This window comes from Scyliorhinus torazame, chromosome 10, assembly GCF_047496885.1.
Source record: "Scyliorhinus torazame isolate Kashiwa2021f chromosome 10, sScyTor2.1, whole genome shotgun sequence".
Classification (NCBI taxonomy): Eukaryota; Metazoa; Chordata; class Chondrichthyes; order Carcharhiniformes; family Scyliorhinidae; genus Scyliorhinus; species Scyliorhinus torazame.
The window spans coordinates 43041404-43065090 of NC_092716.1; the positions used below are offsets into that span (position 1 = coordinate 43041404).

The 23687-nt window shown below is 48.5% G+C and overlaps 1 protein-coding gene across 3 annotated transcripts in view; it reads left to right on the forward strand.

Moving 5' to 3' along the window:
* uraha (urate (5-hydroxyiso-) hydrolase a) overlaps positions 1-23687 on the forward strand; it is a 113844-nt gene that overhangs the window by 11022 nt on the left and 79135 nt on the right. Inside the window, exons 1-2 of one of the 3 annotated variants that reach the window (XM_072518028.1) lie at positions 2997-3120; positions 18568-18705. The exons of 1 other annotated variant lie outside the window; for it this stretch is intronic. In XM_072518028.1, the coding sequence (XP_072374129.1) occupies positions 18703-18705 (3 nt within the window). In that variant the 5' untranslated portion in view covers positions 2997-3120; positions 18568-18702. Of the gene's footprint in view, positions 1-2681; positions 2730-2996; positions 3121-18567; positions 18706-23687 lie in introns of those variants that run through there. One more of the 3 variants, XM_072518030.1, reaches the window with a different exon arrangement.

Below are 23687 nucleotides of genomic sequence, written 5' to 3' on the forward strand. Positions count from 1 at the left end.
ATCACCGTCCCACCATGTTCTGCCCACTGCATTTGAAATGCGCTGGTGTCAGGAGGTGGCAGGCCCCGGGTCGGCTTCCAGTGCTTCCTCCTCCTGTAGGGCCCTGGGAAACTCCATAGGATGGTGGGGCAGCTGGAGTGAGCTCTGAGTCATCTGGCGTTGCCAGTCCTGGAGGCTCCTCATTGTCTGCACCATGGGGTTGACGCTCTCAGCGATGCTCCTCAGTGACTGGGCTATGCTCCGCCATGTCCACCTGTGTCTGGGACACGTTCCTCAGTGATTGGGACATGATGTCAAGGCCCTCATCCACGGCAGTCTCAGACTGAGCCATGCCTTGGACATCACCACTCAAAACGCCAATGCCGTTTTCCAGGTTTTCCACTGTGGTCGCCACCCTAGCAGTGTTGGCCTTGGCGCCATGCATTGTTGGCACCATCTCCTGCAGTTGCAGCCTTTTAAGACTCCTCCAATAGGCCTTGTAGGTGCTGTAGTGTCCCTGACACCCCCTCCTGAATCTCACAGCTTTGTCCTATCATCTGCATCAGACCAGAGACTTGGCATCTGGAAGGGATCCAGCCAAATCCTGGGATCCAGCAGACCTCCGAATGCGGAATCCCTCGGATGTTCCTGTCTCCATGTGATGTGCTGCGACAACTCTGTGGTGCTCACCAGATTGTATCCCAGAAGCCTGCCCACTGATGTCACCCACTGAGGTGTGTGTCTCTGCGCTAATGGAAGGTGCAGGTGAAAGATGTGACGCCTTGATGGTGGTCTCCTCAGAGCTCTCCTCTGAGGTGGTCTCTTGGGTGGCAGGGTAAAGACTCCGGGTGACCTGGCCTCATCAGATGGAGGTCCTGCGAGACAATGGAGATGTGGGCCGGGATTCTCCCCTACCCGACGGGGCGGGGGGGTTCCAGCGTAATGGAGTGGCGGGAACCACTCCGGCGTCGGGCCGCCCCAAAGGTGTGGAACTCTCCGCACCTTTAGGGGCCAAGCCCTCACCATGAGGGGCTAGGCCCGCGCCGGAGTGATTTCCGCCCCGCCGCCTGCCGGGAAATGCCTTTGGCGCCTCGCCAGCTGGCACTGAATGGACTTCGCTGGGCGATGCATGCGCGGGAGCGTCAGCGGACGCTCACGGCATCCCCACGCATGCACAGGGGAGGGGGTCTCTTCCGCCTCCGCCATATTGGAGACCATGGCGAAGGCGGAAGAAAAATAGTGCCCTCACGGCACAGGCCCGCCCGCCGATCGGTGGGCCCCGATCGGGTGGCAGGCCACCGTGGGGGCACCCCCCCCCCCGGGGCCAGATCGCCCCGCGCTCCCCCAGGACCCCGGAGCCCGCCCGCGCCGTCTGCCCCCCGCCGGTAAGGTAGGCGGTTCAATCCACGCCAGCTGGCGAGGATTGACAGCGGCGGGACTTCGGCCCATCGCGGGGCGGAGAATCGCCGGGGGTGGGCCCGCCGACGGCGCGATTCCCACCGAAAGGCACGCCGCGATTCCCGCCCCCACCGAATGGCAGAGAATTCGGGACACGGTGGCGGCGGGATTCACGCCAGCTCCTGGCGATTCTCCGACCTGGTGGGGGGTCGGAGAATCACGCCCCTGGTCAGTGAGAGGGAAGGATCATTTTGTCTGACATAAACTAAAGGGGAGGTGTTGAAATTCTGGGAGTTAAAGGGAGCATTAGTTTAAAGCAACAACACTTATGCAGGACCCATAGGGGTGGAGATACACAATATGAAAGTCATTCAGCTTCCAGCTGACTGTACAAGAGAATTCAGTAAAAATGTGCTTTTGGTTTTCCAACACTTCTTTCACCTATACTTAGTAGGAAAGGAGCAAACAATATCTGCAAACACAGGTGATCAGAGACAAAATGGCATTGGGGCCCGAACTGCACCATATGAACCCAATTCACACATTCAGACAGTTTCTTCAAGAACTCTAGCCAGCTTGGTTGAGGTCCTTCAGAAAATTGAAATGGGCTTAGAGATAAGTTGTCAATATAGTGATAAGCTCTTTCAGTCCAACATTTGTGAGCACTAACAGTGTGGTGTCAATATGAAAATTGGCCTCATAATAGATGATACAGTATGTTTTATCCCTTTGAGACATAGCATGTTCGACTGCTGTCCTTTCACGAGGGTACCTTGGAGTGATAAAAAGTGACATTTTTAGCACCCTCCCCTTATCACATTCCATCTAATGCTGTTCCAGCAGAAAATAATCTTTCTCAATACATTGCCATAGCAATGCTGATTCACGCTGGTCTATACTTAGACCTGCAAATCTATACTAGCAAAACTGACCAATTTAAAGTGCCCCAAGTATAACTTTATGATATGAGGGTAACTAATGGTATAATGAGACACTGGCTTGTCAACATTTAAACTGCAGACGTAAAGAAAACAATGTTCTGGAATCTACACAGTGAGGTATTGTCACCATGTTTTAATTAAGTACCACCTTCCATTTTCTGGCCAATCCGTGCCTGCTCTTCAGAAAGCAGTGAGACACAGCACATGACCAGGACTTGTGCCTAAGATTAACCAATATCAAACATTTATTCAGCTGGAAGGTGCATCAGTGTTCAGCCTGACCTCAAAGTTGAGAAACATAAGCAAAAGTAAACAGACAGAAATTAGGAGTGGCTTTTCCATGTCTTGCCAGGGAATGCTTGGACTAATTGCAGTGTCTTTAACAATACCTTCACCCACAGAGCAATTGAGGTGAGTCCAGTTGCAGTGTCGTGTTTAGACGGAATTGTAGCATTAAAATAGGCTGCAATGAAACATCAAAGAGTCGACTCAGCCAAACTCTTTAACCAGAAGGACATGACTGGTGACGTTTAATTGAAAATACGTTTCATATCCAAATGATAAATTGCAGTAGATCCATTGTCAGCTCAAGAATAAAGATTTGACCACTAGCCAAAGCCTGCCCAGAGCCAAGGTCAGTTGGTAGACTCTGATCTGCTGCTGTTTACTCTGTGATTAATGCTGGCAGTTTTATTATGTGTTGGAAGTTCAATGGCTCCCGTTACATTGGAAAGTAGTAGCTACAAGAGAACTTAAAAAAACAAAGGAATATCAACACAAATCTCTCTCAATGCCATGATGGGTAAGTGGAGATACAATTTAGATATATCAAGACAATTTAGATATATCAGGAAGGTTTCAAGTTCAATTTCTGGGCACTGTTTTGTGTACTGAGCGATAGAGATACTACAATTGGGTTCCACATCACAGTACTAAAGTCAGCCAAAATACCAACCAGGGTTCTCACCCCTATTAGATCTTAATTCAGTGACTCTTGCCAAAGGTGTTTCTGCAAATGTGTCATGGACAGAACGTATGTATTGTCCATAATCAGCATATTTTGTGTGGAAAATGTGTGTCTTCGCTTACCTTTTAAGTGTAAGAATTAAATAATTCAACAGCAAGCTTTCATGAATTTAAAAATAAAAAACATTATTTATTCTCATATACTTCTCCTGAACCAACACAATGTAGCACAAACGGTCTCTCACTCACACACACAAAGATTGGATACAGATAAAGATAGTGCTATTTTACAGATTACAATTAATTCAGTCTTTGATATACCATTGCTGGTCTCACACATGACAGGCCTGTGGTTGCTTGAACAGATTCAATTATTTGAAATTGAACTGGGGTTCTTATAAAGCAAAGAGTTTGCATCAGATTGTGAGGTTCCTTGTGGTCAGATATCTAGGAGGTTGGTTCTCAGGTGAACTTTGAAACTAGAACGGGTTTAAGTACTTTGGCTGCTAGATGACTTCCAGCTAATTTTAGAATCTACCTCTCAGACTGGCTGATTACTGATGGTCCTGATGGCTCTGATGGACCTGATCAGAAAGCTGCTCTTTGATGTACTTTGGAACAAAGAAACCATGGCTGTTTCATCATGTGGCTTTTCACAAGTCAGTGGTCGTTCCCACCTAAAGTGTGGTGTTCATGATGATTCCAGCCCTTATGTTGTGGGTTAATATTTTTGATGCCAACTCACCTTTGTTTGGATGGGGGAGGCTATTGTTATACAATGGGAGGTTGAGGCTGGTTATTCACGTCCATCTGACACAAATTGAGTTTTGATCTTCCCTTTTGTCCAATATGGACAGTACTTTTGTGTTGGCCCATCCTTAAATAAGAGGTGTGTGAATTCCATGGTAGACTGTAGCGTACGCTCATCTATGTCCATATTAATTAAGTATTCCTAAGCCTGCTCCCCCACCCTATCCTCAAAACCCAGTAATCTAACCTGCACATCTTTGTGACACAAAAAGACAATTTAGCATGACCAATCCACCTAACCCGCACATCTTTGGACTGTGGGAGAAAACCCACGCAGACACAGGGAGAAAGTGCAGACTCCACACAGACAGTCACCCAAGGCCGGAATTGAACCTGGGTTCCTGGTGCTATGAGGCAGAAGTGCTAACCACTGTGCCACTGTGCCGCTCTGGCACAGTGCATGTGTATGACGCATGTGCATCATCAGTCTATGATTGCTCTCCGACCTCCTGACTTAACTACTGCCTCTGATGCATTGCTGGGCTCCAGACACATCTGGGTAGTGTGGGATGGACGGTGGGGTGGTGGGGGTGGCGGTGTTTGTGGGTTCTGGTGAGATGGAGCTCATTGACATCAGCATACACATGGAATCTGATGATGCCTCCTCAGAAGGTATCGCCATAGGGGGAGCATGTGGATGGGAAATAAGAGTGCCGGAGATCCTTGAGGGACTGCATAGATAATGGTCCAGGAGTGGGAGAGAAGCCTATTGTAGGAAATTCCCAGACTATGATTTGATTGATAAGAATGGACGCCATTGAGAGCCGTTTCACCCAGCTGGACAATGAAAGAGGGGCATTGGAGGAGGATAGTGGGGTCAAATGTGTTGAAGACTGCAGATAGAGAATGAGGACAAGGAATTGTTTACATGGTCACAGTCACATAACAAAATGTCAGTAGTGAATTTGATAAGAATATGTCAATATATTACATCAGCCAGAAAGATAATAGTGATGCTCGGCACAGTATTTGTGACAGTAACAGCCAGGAGATGTAATCCAGTCTGCAGTATTAATTGTGTGACAGGCTGGTACTTTCTCACAATGCCTTGATATCCAGAAACACATTCGATAAAACACAGCAACATTAGAGACAGTCAGTGGTTTGAACAGGGTGATTGAGAAATAGAGCCATGAAAGGCAGAAACACCTGGAGACAGGTATTCGCACACCTAGACCAGGAATAGTGAGTGGGAGCAGTGAGTGAGGCTCAGGACTAAAAGGGTGAGTCAGGTAACCTTTGGTATATTGCAACTGCAAAGATGTTGTTGTCTTTCCAATTCTCCAGCAAACTAGAGATAATGTTGAACGAGGAAGTGCTTTAGTAGCCTTAGAGAGCATGTTCTTCTCATTTTAAACAAGGAACCTTAGATTATAGCACAAATTATTTCTGCTTTACCAGAATTAGAAATATAAATGGATCAGAAAAGAATATTCTTGTTAGCAACATTTTTCTCTGTACATTTTACTATTAAAAAGCAAAATTCTTCTTAAATGCTATTCAGCTGCAACATGACTATTGAAGCTGATTTGAAGAATGTCCCGTGTGCCCCAGGCCACCGCCCCCCCCCCCCCCCCCCCCCCCCCCCCCCCAATTGTGAAAACCACTATCCACGTTACTCAATACAGGTGTGGCTGGTAAATTCTGCCTGAACCTTTCACTGTATTGCTTCCAACTATCTTTTTACTTCACCTGCAGTGTTCTGCTGTTAAAAGCTTTACAGAGACTAGCAATTACCGGTGTGGTCAGCATGTATTGTAAACAGAATTGATTAACTTTTCAGTTAACAGCACTCAGAAAAATGGCCAATTCTGCAGTACTCTGAGGTGTCCTATAATTTAAAATGGGTGGAGGTCCTCAAATTACAGCAGCAAGAGGATTGCAATCAGGACTTTCAGATCCCAACAGTTATGGTTCTCATGGGTAATCATGAGGTTGGATTAATCAGCCCAGAAAGAACAAAGGATGGAATTATTTTAAAGGAACAAGCACTTTAGAAGCAGGCTGCGTGGGACTCTCACAATGGCTTAATGGTAATGCATTATATGTGCCATGGATGTCGATGGAATGATTCCTGATTATGCTGCATCAGATGACTTGAACCAGCGCTCTCTCCCACCCCTCCCCAGCGGCCTGCATGTGGTGCCAGGGTTTAGCTAAAAGTTCTCCGATCATGAGCAATCACAACTAAAGACATTCACTTGCAGGCATGAGTTAAGGAGAGGACTGAACATGGTCACAACACCCTCAGTGTCTCCCCTATTATATTCACTGTTTAGCCACAGTCCGGAAGGAAAGTCAATTGGGAGCTGTATCATTGGTCTAATGCCAACAGTAAAACTGTACCCCAATTACAGGAGAGAAGAAGAAATGTGATGACCAACTAATAATCTCCTGGGTCTTTAATAATACTTCAAATTGGTAATTTGGTGAAGTGGGCGGCACGGTAGCACAGTGGTTAGCACTGTTGCTTCACGGCGCCGAGGTCCCAGGTTCGATCCCGGCTCTGAGTCACTGTCCGTGTGGAGTTTGCAAATTCTCACCGTGTTTGTGTGGGTTTCGCCCCCACAACCCAAAAGATGTGCAGGTTAGGTGGATTGGCGACGCTAAATTGGCCATTAATTGGAAAAAATGAATTGGGTACCTAAATTTATTTTAAAAATAATACTTTAAATTGGTAATTTGGTGAATTGGGCGGCATGGTAGCACAGTGGGTAGCACTGTTGCTTCACAGCGCCAGGGACCAGGGTTAGATTCCTGGCTTGGATCTGTGCGGAGTCTACACGTTCTCTCCGTGTCTGCGTGGGTTTCCTCCGAGTGCCCCGGTTTCCTCCCACAAATCCCAAAAAACGTGCTGTTAGGTGAATTGGACATTCTGAATTCTCCCTCTATCCCCGAACTGGCGGAGTGTGGCGACTAGGGGATTTTCACAGTGACTTCATTGCAATGTTAATGTAAACCTACTTGAGACACTAATTAAAGATTATAAAAATTACAAATCCACCCCCTGACTTACCCACACAGTCCCAGGGGCTCCCCAGAATCCAGAACGAAGATTATGTTTTGGGAGTACAATTACTTTAGGTTTTCTAGGTCCCCCTCATGCAAATGTACACGATCGACCTGTATCACTGCCTTCCTCCCATGGTCCAAAGACGTGCAGGTTAGGTGGATTGGCCATGATAAATTGCCCTTAGTGACCAAAAAGGTTAGGAGGGGTTATTGGGTTACGGGGATAGGGTGGAAGTGAGGGCTTAAGTGGGTCGGTGCAGACTCGATGGGCTGAATGGCCTCCTTCTGCACTGTATGTTCTATGTTCTATTCCAGAGTCAAGTACATCCTGCTGAATAGGATGCCAACACTCATGGTCAAGGCACACCGAATGCTTACTTAGGCAAAGTCCAGAGAGCAATTGATGCCGTTAGAAGTACAATGCAGGAAACCACAATGCTTCAAGGAGAAAAACATAGTAATTAAAAACAAAAGAGTTCAAGCTTACTTCAGGATGCAATCTGTCTGTGCTCTCTGCATCACAGAAACTTCCATTATTCCAACTGAGTTTCCTTTCCCCAAATCTCAAGTTGCCACAATCTTGTTACAGAAGAACGTGCTCAAATGGTTTATTGTAGGGCAATTACGCTGCACATTTTACATCAATACAATGGGACCTCGGCGCCGTGAGGCAGCAGTGCTAATCACTGCACCATGCTGCCCAGGGACCCTACATTTCTAACTGGCAACAACACATATGACAACAGAAGTAGTAGCATGTAGAATGCACAAAGGCCGATGCACAGTAAAATAATCCTTCTGCTCTATTATTTCTCTTTTCCCAATCAGTTCCATCAAACTGGCAGTAGGGCTTCAACACCACTTTGTTGTGTTCTCTGTTATGGCCGTGGTAATGAGGTACACAGAACATCTAGTTCTTTAACTAGTAAGATGATTTATCAAAAAACACGTGGAAGGATAACTAACAAACTATAATACAGGCGGTAACTAATAAATGAATTCAGTGAATTCTCCTGGAGCTACTTCTAGTGCGACTGTCCTCTAGTACGACTTACTACCAACTGCTGAATCTCTCCATAAGACCATAAGACACAGGAGCGGAAGTAAGGCCATTCGGCCCATCGAGTCCACTCCACCATTCAATCATGGCTGATTTCAACTCCATTTACCCGCTCTCTCTCCATTCTCTCCAGTCACATGGTGAATCTCTATCACCACCTGCTGGTCAGATGTCATACCGATACCTATATACACATGTATATCACCACATCCTCCTTCCTTTGGAAGTGTTAACATGATATGCATGATAACTTTAAAAATGCACTGTACACAATTTACTACAAGTTCAGTCTGTCAGGTTTACGACGTAACCTGGTTGATCTCCTGAGCAATGGCTGAATAGGTGATCGTGTTCCACCTTCATTTGTTGTTGGTGTTCCTGCTTGTTCTGTATTTATTGCTGCAGATGCTTCTCTGATTGCTGTCCCTGATGGGTGGTTTGTATCCTCGTCAAATGTTTTGGGATTCCATACCAACTCTTTTGTTGGACTCAAAACGAAAGGACGTTGAACTTTCAACAGCGCTCTTCGGCCTCTCTGCAAGACTGAGCCATCCTCAGTGATGATGAGAAACAAATGTGGACCTGTCTGTTGTAGTACTTTTGCAAGCCTTGACCATCCAGTGGCATCCTCCAGTCTAACCGTGTCACCTGGATGCACTGGCTGGAGCTTCCTTATGGGTCTATCGTAGAACTCTTTCTGCCTCCCCTTTTGAAGAAACAGTTTCTGCTCCAGTTGTCCATCCACAGAGGGAGTTACAATGGAAGGCAGGGTCGTTTGTAGCTGCCTATTCATCAGCAGCTGTGCTAATGACAGCCCATTGACAAGTGGTGCAGACCGATAGCTCAAAAGCGGCAGATAGATGTTTTCCTGGCTGTCAGTGGCTTTGTTTAAGCAGCTGTTTATCAATGTACACGGTCATTTCTGCCTTCCCGTTTGTCTGGGGATATAAAGAATTTGAAGTAATGTGCTTGAAGTCATAACGACGTGCAAATGCAGTCCACTCAGTTTTTGAAGCAGGGACCATTGTCAGACATAACAGTATTTGGTATCCCATGCCAGACAAAAATCTCTTTAGCATGTTGGATAACACACCGAGCAGTCGAGTTCGCTAGTTGTGCAATCTCCGGATAATTAGAGAAGTAGTCGATGACCAAAAGGTATTCTTTTCCATTAAAGTGAAAAAGATCCATGCCCACCTTCTGCCAAGGAGTTGTGATGATTTCACCCATGTGCATTGGCTCTTTGCTCTGTTTGCACTGTAACGTCTGACAAGTGTCACAGTTATCAACAATGATTACAATGTCTTGAGTGATGCCTGGCCAATAAACTGTATCCCTGGCCCTGTGCTTGCCTGGCCAATAAACTGTATCCCTGGCCCTGTGCTTGCCTGGCCAATAAACTGTATCCCTGGCCCTGTGCTGGCCTTGCCAATAAACTGTATCCCTGGCCCTGTGCTGGCCTTGCCAATAAACTGTATCCCTGGCCCTGTGCTTGCCTGGCCAATAAACTGTATGCCTGGCCCTGTGCTTGCACTTTTCAATGCCCAGGTGCCCTTCATGGAGCTTCTTGAGAATGAGTGGCCTCACAAAAAGTGGCATCACAATCCTGTGCTGTCGCCTCACTCAACTCTGCCCTCACATTGTAATTGCCCGAACAGGAACCTTTAGGACATCCCTCATGGAGATACTTTACTACTTTTTGTAGGACTATGTCCTTGGCTGTTTCTTCCCTTATTAGGCATGACTTCTCAGAGACTGGACGAGATGCAGTGAGGAGATTAACATTGGCTTGCTCATCCTCATCAACCAGGTGTATCTCCTTAATGACCGTGGCTCGGGAAAGCATGTCAGCGACAATGAGATGCTTGCCTGGTGTGTAGATTAGATCGAAATTGTAGCGTTGGAGCTTCGGCATCATGCACCGGATCCTCAGAGACATAGTTGATCATCGCTAGTATCCGTAGGATGCCTCTTTTATCTGTGGAATTGGCATTGTCAAAATAGCCTTTATCTTCTCATTATCTGGCTGCACACCTTGTGCAGAGAGCCTGTCCCCCAAGAAGATGCTGTTAACCCCAATTTGACATTTTGCTTTATTAAGCTTGAGGCTATTTTTCTTCATCCATTGTAGAACTCTGAGACGCCTTCTGTCATGCTCGTCGCATGTGGACCCCCAGATTATTATGTCATCCACATAGACACGGATGTCTGGTAACCCTTGTGCTCCATTTCAGACATCAAAATTATGCCAAACGGCATCCTCGGGAAGCAGTTGCACCCAAAGGGCGCGTTAAACATGCGCAGCTTTGTATTCGCTTTGTCTAGCTTGAGCTGTCAGAAGCCTTGTGACGCATCCAACTTGCTGAAACATGTCGCTCCAGCCATCTTGCATGTTATTTCCTCCCTCTTCGGAATCAGGGAGTGCTCTCTCTCTTGATATTAAGGTTCATGTCTTTGGGGTCCATGCATATCCCAGGTCATTTATTCCTCTTTTTTACACACACCATAGAGTTAACCCAGTCTGTAGGTTCCTCTATACATTTGATGACTCCTAGAGCCATCATTCTGTCCAACTCGGCCTTCAGTGGAGCTGGTAAATGTTTTGGGGCGTGTACGACTGGCTTCGCATTCTCCTTCAATTGGATGTGGTACGTAAAAGGCAGAGTGCCAAAGCCTTGAATATCTCCGGAAAGTCCTTGATGATGGATTTTACGGCTGCATGTTTGCGGGGTACCATGCTTTCTGTACTGTAAACCCGCGTAATGAGCCCAAGCGCTTCACACGCTTCCCCTCCTATGAGCGATTCGCGCTCTGTCTCCACTATGGAAAATATAATTATACACGTTACAGCGAGCTCTCATGCTCCTGACATTGTGATCTCATGACCATTATAGTCCTTCAGTAGTACTGATCGTCAAACCATTTTTGTTTTAATTTTTAACCCTTTTAACACTGACAAAGTGATCATATTGGCCCTCGCTCCCATGTCGAGCTTTCATCTGATTAACGTGCAATTAACGAGCAACAGAATAGTGCATCTATCTTCTATGGTATTCGCATCCGCATCACTATGGGTGCAAATGGTGAGGAAAAATTTGCCATTTTGGCTGGTCAGACTATTCATGTCACAATTGGATAAACATATGGATGATAATGGTATAGTGTAGGTTAGATGGCTTTTGTTTCGGTGCAACATCGTGGGCCGAAGGGCCTGTACTGCGCTGTATTGTTCTATGTTCTATGTTCTAATCATGTCCAGGGCAGCCAGGTCGTTGATGCATATCTCATTATCTAAGCTAACTGGTCCTGTTTGGTCAACTGTTGGATGTGAGAGATATTGCCCAACCAAGTGATTTGTAACACACCTTTCCAAGTGCGGGACATCGCCATGGCAGATGTCGATTGCCGCATTGCTGGCATCAAATTGCGGATCCAGTTGGCCGCTCAAAATGGCCACCCGCACTGAAACCACGTTTCTTTTCTGACTGAGTCACAGTGCTTATGGCGCTGGCATCTTCTTCCAGATTGGCACCAAAATGTTTCAGGTTGAGCGTACTAATCTGCTGTGCAGCTAGCTCACTTGCATGACAAATCTTGATAACATTTTCCAATTAGCTCTCCTTCCCTCAGCAACCTCTCACGCACCTTGTCATTTGCAATCCCGTACACTAGCTGATCGCAGATCATCGACAACTTTAAAATACTAAAATTGCACAACTGCGCCTTCAGTCACAAGTCGGTTAAAAAACTATCAATAGGGTTTCCGGGTGCGGCGATGACCAGCTGAGTCGCACGTTTCGGCAGCTCCCGGTGAAACGGACTTTTGGGCTCTTGATAGGAGCCCCAATGGCAATTTTGACGGCTAAAAACACTGTGCGGTAAACCAGAAGGGAATCCCCCCTGGATACGGATGAAAAAAGGAGGAGAAAGTGGCCGGATTGCAGTGGATCCTTTAGAACAGCGGCAAGGAAGGCAAGCAAAAACCAAGATGGCGTCGGAAGGTGGCAGTTTAACATGGGGCCCTGAACAACAAGAGTTCTTGAAATGCTGTGTGGAAGAGCTCAAAAAGGAAATGAAGAAAGAGCTGTTGGCCCCGATACTACAGGCGATCGAAGGGCTAAAGGAGGAACAAAAGACCCAGGAGCGGGAGCTTTGGGTCGTGAAGGCAAAGGCAGCCGAGAATGAGGACGACATACAGGGTCTGGTGGTGAAGACGGAGACACATGAGGCACATCAGAAACGATGTGTGGAAAGGTTGGAGGCACTGGAGAACAACGCAAGGAGGAACAACCTGAGGATTCTTGGTCTTCCTGAAGGTGCGGAGGGAGCGGACGTCTGGGCATATGTGAGCACGATGCTGCACTTGTTAATGGGAGCGGAGGCCCCGGCGGGTCCATTGGAGGTGGAGGGAGCATACCGAGTGATGGCGCGAGGACCGAGAGCAGGAGAAATTCCCAGAGCCATAGTGGTGAGATTCCTCCGTTTTAAGGATAGAGAAATGGTCCTTAGATGGGCGAAGAAAACTCGGAGCAGTAAATGGGAGAACGCGGTGATCCGCGTTTATCAAGACTGGAGTGCGGAGGTGGCGAGGAGGAGGGCGAGCTTTAATCGGGCCAAGGCGGTGCTTCATAAAAAGAAGATAAAATTTGGAATGCTGCAACCGGCAAGACTGTGGGTCACATATCGAGGGAGGCACCACTACTTTGAGACGGCGGATGAAGCGTGGACTTTTATTGTGGAAGAAAAACTGGAATGAGCGGGTTATTAAAAAGAACGTTTGAACAAAGTGGTGGGGCGAATGTGGGGGGCGAAGAGGGGGGTTAAAAAGGGGGGAAAGAGGAGTTTTATGTACTAATCCTGCGATGTGGTAACTTTTCTCTCTTCCACAGGTGGTGATGGGGGGAGGAGGGGAGGTGGAGGAGATGGGGCGTTGGCCATTGGGGGCGGGGCCAAGGGAGAAGCGCGGGCTTGGTTCCCGCGCTATGATAATCATGGCGGGAATAGAGAAGCAGGAAGGAGGGGGCGTCGCACGGTGCGAGCCGAGGTCACGGGGGGAAGCCGAGGTCGGCCAGAGTTTGCTGACTTCTGGGAGCAACATGGGGGGAGTAATTATGCTAGCGGGGGATCTAGCGGGGGGGTTGGGAGGGGGGAATTACTGGGTTGCTGCTGCTGGGGAGAGGGGGGAGCTGTTATGGGAGGGGATGGGCGGGGGGGCACCGCCTGGGGGAGATACAGCTGCGTGGGAACCGGGTGAGGAGCTGGAAAAAGGGGATGGCTAATCGACAAGGGTGGGGGGGGGTAGGAAGCCCCCCAACCCGGCGGATCACGTGGAACGTGAGAGGGCTGAACGGGCCGATAAAGAGGACACGGGTACTCGCACACCTTAAGAAACTTAAGGCAGATGTGGTTATGTTACAGGAAACGCACCTGAAACTGATAGACCAGGTTAGGCTACGCAAAGGATGGGTGGGGCAGGTGTTCCATTCAGGGCTAGATGCGAAAAACAGGGGGGTGGCTATATTAGTGGGGAAGCGGGTAATGTTCGAGGCAAAGACTATAGTGGCGGATAACGGGGGCAGATACGTGATGGTGAGTGGCAAACTACAGGGGGAGACGGTGGTTTTGGTAAACGTATATGCCCCAAACTGGGATGATGCCAATTTTATGAGGCGGATGCTAGGACGCATTCCGGACCTAGAGATGGGAAAGCTGATAATGGGGGGAGATTTTAACACGGTGTTGGAACCAGGGCTGGATAGGTCGAAGTCCAGGACTGGAAGGAGGCCGGCAGCAGCCAAGGTACTTAAAGATTTTATGGAGCAGATGGGAGGTGTAGACCCGTGGAGATTTAGCAGACCTAGGAGTAAGGAGTTCTCGTTTTTCTCCTATGTCCATAAAGTCTACTCGCGAATAGACTTTTTTGTGCTGGGAAGGGCGTTGATCCCGAAGGTGAGGGGAACGGAGTATACGGCTATAGCCATTTCGGATCATGCTCCACACTGGGTGGACTTGGAGATAGGGGAGGAAACAGGAGGGCGCCCACCCTAGAGAATGGACATGGGACTAATGGCAGATGAGGGGGGGGTGTCTAAGGGTGAGGGGGTGCATTGAAAAGTACTTGGAACTCAATGATAATGGGGAGGTCCAGGTGGGAGTGGTCTGGGAGGCGCTGAAGGCGGTGGTTAGAGGGGAGCTGATATCAATAAGGGCACATAAAGGGAAGCAGGAGAGTAAGGAACGGGAGCGGTTGCTGCAAGAACTTTTGAGGGTGGACAGACAATATGCGGAAGCACCGGAGGAGGGACTGTACAGGGAAAGGCAAAGGCTACATGTAGAATTTGACTTGCTGACTACGGGCACTGCAGAGGCACAATGGAGGAAGGCACAGGGTGTACAGTACGAATATGGGGAGAAGGCGAGCAGGTTGCTGGCACACCAATTGAGGAAAAAGGGAGCAGCGAGGGAAATAGGGGGAGTGAGGGATGAGGAAGGAGAGATGGAGCGGGGAGCGGAGAGAGTGAATGGAGTGTTCAAGACATTTTATAAAAAATTATATGAAGCTCAACCCCAGGATGGGAGGGAGAGAATGATGGGCTTCTTGGATCGGCTGGAATTTCCCAAGGTGGAAGAGCAGGAAAGGGTGGGACTGGGAGCACAGATCGAGGTAGAAGAAGTGGTGAAAGGAATTAGGAGCATGCAGGCGGGAAAGGCCCCGGGACCGGATGGATTCCCAGTCGAATTCTATAGAAAATATGTGGACTTGCTCGCCCCGGTATTGACGAAGACCTTTAATGAGGCAAAGGAAAGGGGACAACTGCCCTCGACTATGTCTGAAGCAACGATATCGCTTCTCTTAAAGAAGGAAAAGGACCCGCTACAATGCGGGTCCTATAGACCTATTTCCCTCCTAAATGTAGATGCCAAGATCCTGGCCAAGGTAATGGCAATGAGAATAGAGGAATGTGTCCCGGGGGTGGTCCACGAGGACCAAACTGGGTTTGTGAAGGGGAGACAGCTGAACACGAATATACGGAGGCTGTTAGGGGTAATGATGATGGCCCCATCAGAGGGAGAAACGGAGATAGTAGTGGCGATGGATGGCGAGAAAGCATTTGATAGAGTGGAGTGGGATTATTTGTGGGAGGTGTTGAGGAGATTTGGTTTTGGAGAGGGGTATGTTAGATGGGTGCAGCTGATGGTGAGCGTGGTCACGAATGGACGGGGATCTGCATATTTTCGGCTCCATAGAGGGACAAGGCAGGGATGTCCTCTGTCCCCATTATTGTTTGCACTGGCGATTGAGCCCCTGGCGATAGCGTTGAGGGGTTCCAAGAAGTGGAGGGGAGTACTTAGAGGAGGAGAAGAACACCGGGTATCTTTGTATGCGGACGATTTGCTACTATACGTGGCAGACCCGGCGGAGGGGATGCCAGAAATAATGCGGATACTTGGGGAGTTTGGGGAGTTTTCAGGGTATAAATTGAACATGGGGAAAAGTGAGTTGTTTGTGGTGCATCCAGGGGAGCAGAGTAGAGAAATAGAGGACCTACCATTGAGAAAGGTAACAAGGGACTTTCGTTACCTGGGGATCCAGATAGCTAAGAATTGGGGCACACTGCACAGGTTAAATTTAACGCGGTTGGTGGAACAAATGGAGGAGGATTTCAAGAGATGGGATATAGTATCCCTGTCACTGACAGGGAGGGTGCAGGCGGTTAAGATGGTGGTCCTCCCGAGATTCCTCTTTGTGTTTCAGTGCCTCCCGGTGGTGATCACGAAGGCTTTTTTAAAAAGGATTGAAAAGAGCATCATGGGTTTTGTGTGGGCCGGGAAGACCCCGAGAGTGAGGAAGGGATTCTTACAGCGTAGCAGGGATAGGGGGGGGCTGGCACTACCGAGCCTAAGTGAGTATTATTGGGCCGCTAATATTTCAATGGTGAGTAAGTGGATGGGAGAGGAGGAGGGAGCGGCGTGGAAGAGATTAGAGAGGGCGTCCTGAAGGGGGACTAGCCTACAGGCTATGGTGACAGCCCCATTGCCGTTCTCACCGAGGAACTACACCACAAGCCCGGTGGTGGTGGCTACACTGAAGATTTGGGGACAGTGGAGACGGCATAGGGGAAAGACTGGAGCCTTGGGGGGGCCCCCCGATAAGAAACAACCATAGGTTTGCCCCGGGGGGAATGGATGGGGGATATGGAATGTGGCAAAGAGCAGGAATAACGCAACTGAAAGATCTGTTTGTGGATGGGAAGTTCGCGAGTCTGGGAGCGCTGACCGAGAAATATGGGTTGCCCCAAGGGAATGCATTCAGGTATATGCAACTGAGGGCTTTTGCGAGGCAACAGGTGAGGGAATTCCCGCAGCTCCCGACACAAGAAGTGCAGGACAGAGTGATCTCAAAGACGTGGGTGGGGGACGGTAAGGTGTCAGATATATATAGGGAAATGAGGGACGAGGGGGAGACTATGGTAGATGAACTAAAAGGGAAATGGGAAGAAGAGCTGGGGGAGGAGATCGAGGAGGGGCTGTGGGCAGATGCCCTAAGCAGGGTAAACTCGTCGTCCTCGTGTGCCAGGCTAAGCCTGATTCAGTTTAAGGTATTACACAGGGCGCATATGACTGGAGCACGGCTCAGTAAATTTTTTGGGGTGGAGGATAGGTGTGCGAGGTGCTCGAGAAGCCCAGCGAATCATACCCATATGTTTTGGTCATGCCCGGCACTACAGGTGTTTTGGATGGGGGTGACAAAGGTGCTTTCAAAAGTAGTGGGGGTCCGGGTCGAACCAAGCTGGGGGTTGGCTATATTTGGGGTTGCACAAGAGCCGGGAGTGCAGGAGGCGAGAGAGGCCGATGTTTTGGCCTTTGCGTCCCTAGTAGCCCGGCGCAGGATATTGTTAATGTGGAAAGAAGCCAAGCCCCCGGGGGTGAAGACCTGGATAAATGACATGGCAGGGTTTATAAAGCTAGAGCGGATTAAGTTTGTTCTAAGGGGGTCGGCTCAAGGGTTCACCAGGCGGTGGCAACCGTTCGTCGAATACCTCGCAGAAAGATAGATGGAATGGAAAAAAGAAGGCAGCAGCAGCAGCCCAGGATCGGAGGGGAGGGGGGGGGGGGGGGGCGGGGAGGAGGAACCAGAAGGACTCTCAGGGTTGTTAATATATACTGTATAATATGTATAGGTCGTTGCGACAGATAATTATATATTGGACTGTTAAATTATATTTTTGGAGAGTGTTACTTGTGATAAGGCAGTTGCCAATTAGGGTTAGTTTTCATTCTTGTTATTTATTATTTATTCATTTTTTGTTTATAAAATAGGTCATTGTTATTTGTGTTGTTATAATATTGTGTAAAGGATGCACAATGTACTGGTTTGGTTGACCAAAAATTTTCAATAAAATATTTATAAAAAAAAACTATCAATAGATTTGCCTGCTGTTCAAAAATCCAATGAAAAACATTTATTAAAAAAAATAGATTTGCCTGTTTTTTGGTTACGTCCACGAAATATACAATGTTCAACGTTTAATTTTTCTTCGAAGAGCAACGATGATCAAAGTACTTATTATTTCATCGAAGCTCTTGCTTTCCTCTTCACTGTTGAAGGCGAAGGTGTTGTATATTTCTATTGCTTGAGAACCTGCTACCATGAGCAGCAATGCAATACAACTATCATCAGGCTGTGCCTGCAGGCCAAGGGCTGGAAAAAAGAGTCTGATTTGCTGCTTGAAAATTCGCCAATTTGCATCTACATTACCGGTGGCTTGAAGTGGTGGGGGTGCCTTCAAACCTTCCATCTCTAACTTCACAGTCTTTCCATTGAGTTCCAGTTACCCTAGGTTTGCCAGGTAGGTGGAAGAATTTTCTTTTTTCTTTCTTCAGCCTGTTTCATCTTGTCTTCTCCGTTGTTATCTTTAATTATTCTTAACTCTTGGTATCATGTTGTGTTCTGTGTTATGACCGTGTTAATGAGGTACACAAAACATCTAGTTCTGTAACTAGTAAGATGATTTATTAACAAACATGTGGAAAGATAACTAATGAACTATAATACAAATGGTAACTAATAAATGAATTCAGTGAATTCTCCTGGAGCTACCTCTAGTGCGACTGTCCTCTAATACGACTTACTACCAACTGCTGAATCTCTCCAGTCACATGGTGGATCTCTACCACCACCTGCTGGTCGGAGGTCATACCGATAACTATATATAGGATAGATAACTATATACATTGATGTGCACATGCAAATCACCACACACATCTCCCTAGATGCAATCAGACACATGAAAATCTACCCCTCTTGGCTGTAATGTAAATATGGAGTTAAGACCTGATCTAACACCAAAGAACAACGAGACTTGGCACCAACTGTGTTGTTCTTAATTCCTGATTTAGACCACGGGTGTGATTTAACCACCGGAGTTGTACCCAGCGCGCATCTGGGCACACTGGGTAAATAAGCGGAAAAAGCCAAAAATCGAGATTCGGACCGGACGTGATCTAGTTTGCACTTTACCCAGCCCGCTCCTGATGGTGAGTTACAAATCTTACCCCAAAATAGCGAACATATCATTAACCCTCATTTGCATTCATTTTAATCTTATTTGTGAGATTGACGTCGAATGTAGCTGCCTCCCAGGAATTAACTGACTCCCAAGCGGTAAGTTGTTTGATGGCGTTTAGTACATCCTTTCAAAAGTGTGAAGCTGCTGCAATGGCTATCAAGGGGAAGTAAAGAGGTACATAGTCATTTCCATTTTCCGGCATACAGCTCAGGGGCACTGGGTGGGGAGTGGGGGGAGGGGGGGAGGGGGGGGGGGGGTTGAAGCATTCTAGGATGGGGTGGGGGGGGGGGGTGAGGGGCTTTGTATCTATGAGGCCTTCAACCTATATTTAAATATTGTGGAGATCCATAACAGGGACAACCCCAGCTGCAGCCTGTCTGCTCTACCAAACACTTCCAGGACAGAACCTGTTCTTAGTTATATGCTGAAAGTCACACAAAGAGCCGGAGAATGGAGGACAGGAAGCGACAAGGGTCCAACATGCCTTGAGAACCAGGGAGGCCTTCATCCTCACCAGATTCTCACAGGGTCAGCTCAACCACCTCCCCCCCCCAATTTCCCTCCCTCCACCCCAATCCCCCTCCCACTCAATCCACCTCCCCCATTTCCCTACTTCCCCCTCCTGCATTCCTATTTCCCTCATTCCCCCCTTCATTTCTATTACCATCCTCCCCCCACTCCCTGCCCGCCCTCCCCCTCACCCCACCCCCTCCCCATCACCCTCTTCCCACCCGCACCCCCCCCCCCCCCCCCATGGGTCTGTGTAACATCACTGCAGGGTGTTTGGCCTGTAGCAGCACTGTCAGCGGGTCAGTGTACAAGGCAGGAGAGTGATGACCACTCGCTGTGAGGAAAGCTCTGGTGCTCCTCACCAAAGTCCGACTCTTGCCTTTCTGCTCTTAATTCCCTCCTCTGAACGGGGTCTGCATCAGGGACGTTTGATCGTGGACCACTGTGCCCATGGAGCGGGGGAGCAAAGGACAACAGGGGGTGGGGGGATGCAGGCAGGCCCACTGTGAAGTTCAACCTAACAGAGGCTTCACATTTATCAGGTATAACATGTTCTATTACTGAACATTTGCATTTTCATTCCCCCTGGCTTCAGAAAGTGACCCCACCCCTCTCATGCCCTCAATGCTCCTCACTCATCTTGATCTTTCATGGTCTAATGCTATGTCTAGGCGTGTCCCAAGAATGCACATCAGAGATGGAGTCAGCCTGCTGCTTTCCATGGCCCGTGGCCTTTGATGCCCTTGGTGGACGTCATCTGGAGGGCCTGAAGACAGAGGGCCCTGGCCGACTTACCAGTGCCATGGGTATCGCAGTGCCACTCTGTTCTGCCCGCCGTCCTTGAGATATCAGGAGGGGGGCATTCCGAAAAACTGGTGACCTCTGTGTTGTCCTTGGTGGGAGGCCCTGGGTTCGCCTCCAGTGCTTCCTTCTCTCTGAAGACGCCCGTCTCCATGGGATGGAAGGGCAGCTGGACTGAGCTCCAGAGGCCTCGGAGCCAGTCCTGGCTGCTCCCCATTGTCAGCACTATGGTGTTGACGCCCTCAGTGAAGGTACTCGGTGTCTGGGCCATGCACTGGAGTGCTTCGACAATGTCCACCTGCATCTGGGACATGTCCCTCATCGACTGGGACATGTCGGGATCCTCAGCCATGATCGCCACAGACTGAGCCATGACTTGGGCATCACCACTCAAGATTCGGGCATCGTGCTCCAATCTTTCCACTGCAGTCGGCATCCTCGCAGTGTCGGTCTTGGTACCATGTATTGTTGGCATCATCTCCTGCACCCATAGCATGTACAAGAAATGCAGAAAGTTTGCATGCAGGTGTAGCAAGTAATTAGGAAGGCAAATGGCCTGTTGGCTTTTATTGGAGCACAGAAATAAAGAAGTCTTGTTACAATTGTACTGGATTTGGATGATCACACCTGGAGTACTGTGTGCAATTTTGATCTCCACATTTAAGAATATACTTTCATTGGGCAGCACAGTGGTTAGCACTGCTGCCTACGGTGCTGAGGATCTGGGTTCGACCCCGGCCCTGAGTCACTGTCCATGTGGAGTTTGCACATTCTCCCCGAGTCTGCGTGGGTCTCACTCCCACAATGCAAAAGATGTGCAGGGTAGGTGGATTGGCCACGCTAAATTAACTGGAAAAAAATAATTGGGCACTCTAAATTTATTTAAAACAAAGTATATAGCCAATTCCCTTTTGAAAACTACCAGTAAATCTGCTTGCTCCACCCTTTCAAGCCAGGCACTTCAGAGCATAAAAACTTGCTGTGTAATGAAAATTCTCATCGCTCCTCTCGTTCTTTTGCCAGCCTCACCTGTCAGTACAAATAGATGTTACTTATTTATTCTATCAACATCCTTCATCATAAATCTCCTGTTGACCTTCTCTGCCGGAAGTGGAACAAATCTCATTTTTTGCCAAATAACTGAAGTTCCTCATCCCTGGCATCATTCTGGGTAAAATGCCCCGCACTGACTAAGGCCCTGACATGTTTCTGAAAGGGTGGTGCCCAGAACTGTTCCAACAGAGACCTATCCAGTGATTTATAAAGGTTCAGCATAACTTCCTTACTTTTGCATTCTATGCTTCTATTTATAACGACAAAGGATCGCAAATGCTTCTTCAACAGCTTATCAACTTCTCCTCCTGTTCTCAAACAGTACAAAGGTTGCTCAATGATCCCTGATAATTGAGATAATGGAGCTACTCCTGTTTTTGTTCCTAGTTCTGTTACAGTACTACTGTACACAAATTCAGTAGGATTGTTCCTGGTGCATAGCCAGAATAGGGCAGGGTAGGGTAGGACTTCAAAACACTTCTATGTAGAGGTTTGTTACAGTACCCGGAAGTCACAGTTGTTCAGGGATGATTCCTGTCTCTGGTTTCTTAATAATAATAATCTTTATTATTGTCGCAAGTAGGCTTACAATAACACTGCAATGAAGTAAGCTACTGTGAAAAGCCTCCAGTCGCGGCGCCTGTTCGGGTACACAGAGGGAGAATTCAGAACGTCTAATTCACCCAACAGCACATCTTTCGGGACTTGTTGGAGGAAACCGGAGAGCCCAGAGGAAACCCACGCAGAGGAGAGCGTGCAGACTGCGTACAGACAGTGACCCAAGCCGGGAATCGAACCTGGGTCCCTGGCACTGTGAAGCAACAGTGCTAACCACTGTGCTATTGTGTCGCCCTTGTGCTAACAGTGCCGCCCTGCTCTTGGCGTGGAGCTTTCTTAACAGACAGACTACCGTCACACTCCGTTATCTGCCTAACATTTGTTTATTCGTACAATTCTAAACAGTTTACAGGGGACACGATTCTCCCAAAAACTGACCAAGGTCGAGATCTACCAGTCGCATTGCACCTGAAAAGCAGCGCGGTGCAACACGTGACTGGTAGATGCTGGGGGATCCCACTACACGACTCGCCACACCTTGCGAGATCTAACGCGATCTCGCAAGATGTCACGATATGAATCCCGCCCACTGAGTGGGATCACTTTCTGGCAAATCTGCATATTGCGTGAAACAGCCAGTCTCACTCTAATTTGCATTCCCGAGATCTACCCTGGCCGTGGGATCTAACCCCCCACCCCCCTCGCTTTGGAGACCTTGTACGAGCGCCGTGGGGACAAGTGGGGACCAGACGGAACAGCCCTCGTGGGGTCTCCCAGGGGATTGGAGGCCCCCAGGTGCATGCCCTTTGGGCTGGGTGCTACCCTGGCACTGCTCATGCCACCCAGGCACCACCAGCCTGGCACCCTGGCAGTGCAAAAGGTGCCAAGCTGGCATTATGTGTGGAGGGGTGGGGGCAGCCTGTTTTTCCAGGGGACTGTTAGATAGAGGCGTGTTTCTTGATATTCTGAGTGCTGGGAAGCATCCAGCTAATCTTGCGCACTAAGGGACTCTATCTCCATTTGGGTAAATTGCGCCTCAAGTGTCATTTTGGGTGAGTTTGGTGGGGTGATTCGCACTGGTTTATTTGGTGAAATCCAGACCGGTAACCACCCACATTAGTTTTGAGCTTGGGGAATTTCTCCCCGGTAAATCCCTAAATCTTTCTGCAGTGGGAAACTAAACTCACTGGCAAGATCTGCTCCTCAGATCGGGGTGCCACTTCACCCACCACCGACAGACAATGCGGCCCCTGCAGACATGGGCAACGCCACCAACCCTCAACCCTCGAAGAGCAATCTCCCACCCATCACTAAAAGTTAGAGCGAGCCCCCCCCCCCCCCCCCCCCCCGCCCAAACATGAGATGGGTGCCATCCATACTTATGGCATTGTCCTTCATATCCCACCATCCTTCATTCACCCCCCCTTTCACGGGTATGGCCCCCCCTCTGGCCTCACTCCTTCTCAATGTCAAAATGTACCCGGGCACTGCCCTTCCCTGCCCCCACCTCAATTAAATATGATTATTTGTATCTCATCGAGTGAGGGTGTGATCCAGATCACACCAGGCATGGCGAATCCGGCTCGGCGCCCGTTGCGGGTCTCTCCCGTGAGGCACCCGGTGCAACAGACTCAGTGCCAAGCACAGCGCAGTGGGAAAATTGCACCCAGTGGGGGCACGTTGCTCCTAGGCATGATATTCAAGCCTCTCACTTGCGAGTCTAATGTCAGTGATTACATCAACTTCTATGTCATACATTCCTATCTGCTAACCCTTTATACTACACAACCCTTTATACTACACATACAAGTATACTATCATATTTTCAATAATATGAAACTATGTGATTCACCAGCTGGCAGGTTCAAGGGTCCCACCACAGTACTAGCAGTCCAGCACACTCATGTCACTCTCTCCAGCCCAGGTGGCTTCACCAGATCGTGCAGTATGTCAGCAACCCAGAGGGAAAAGGCTAACAGCTGTAGCCACCTGAGTTGGCCAATTCCCGACTTAAAATGGAGAACAGCA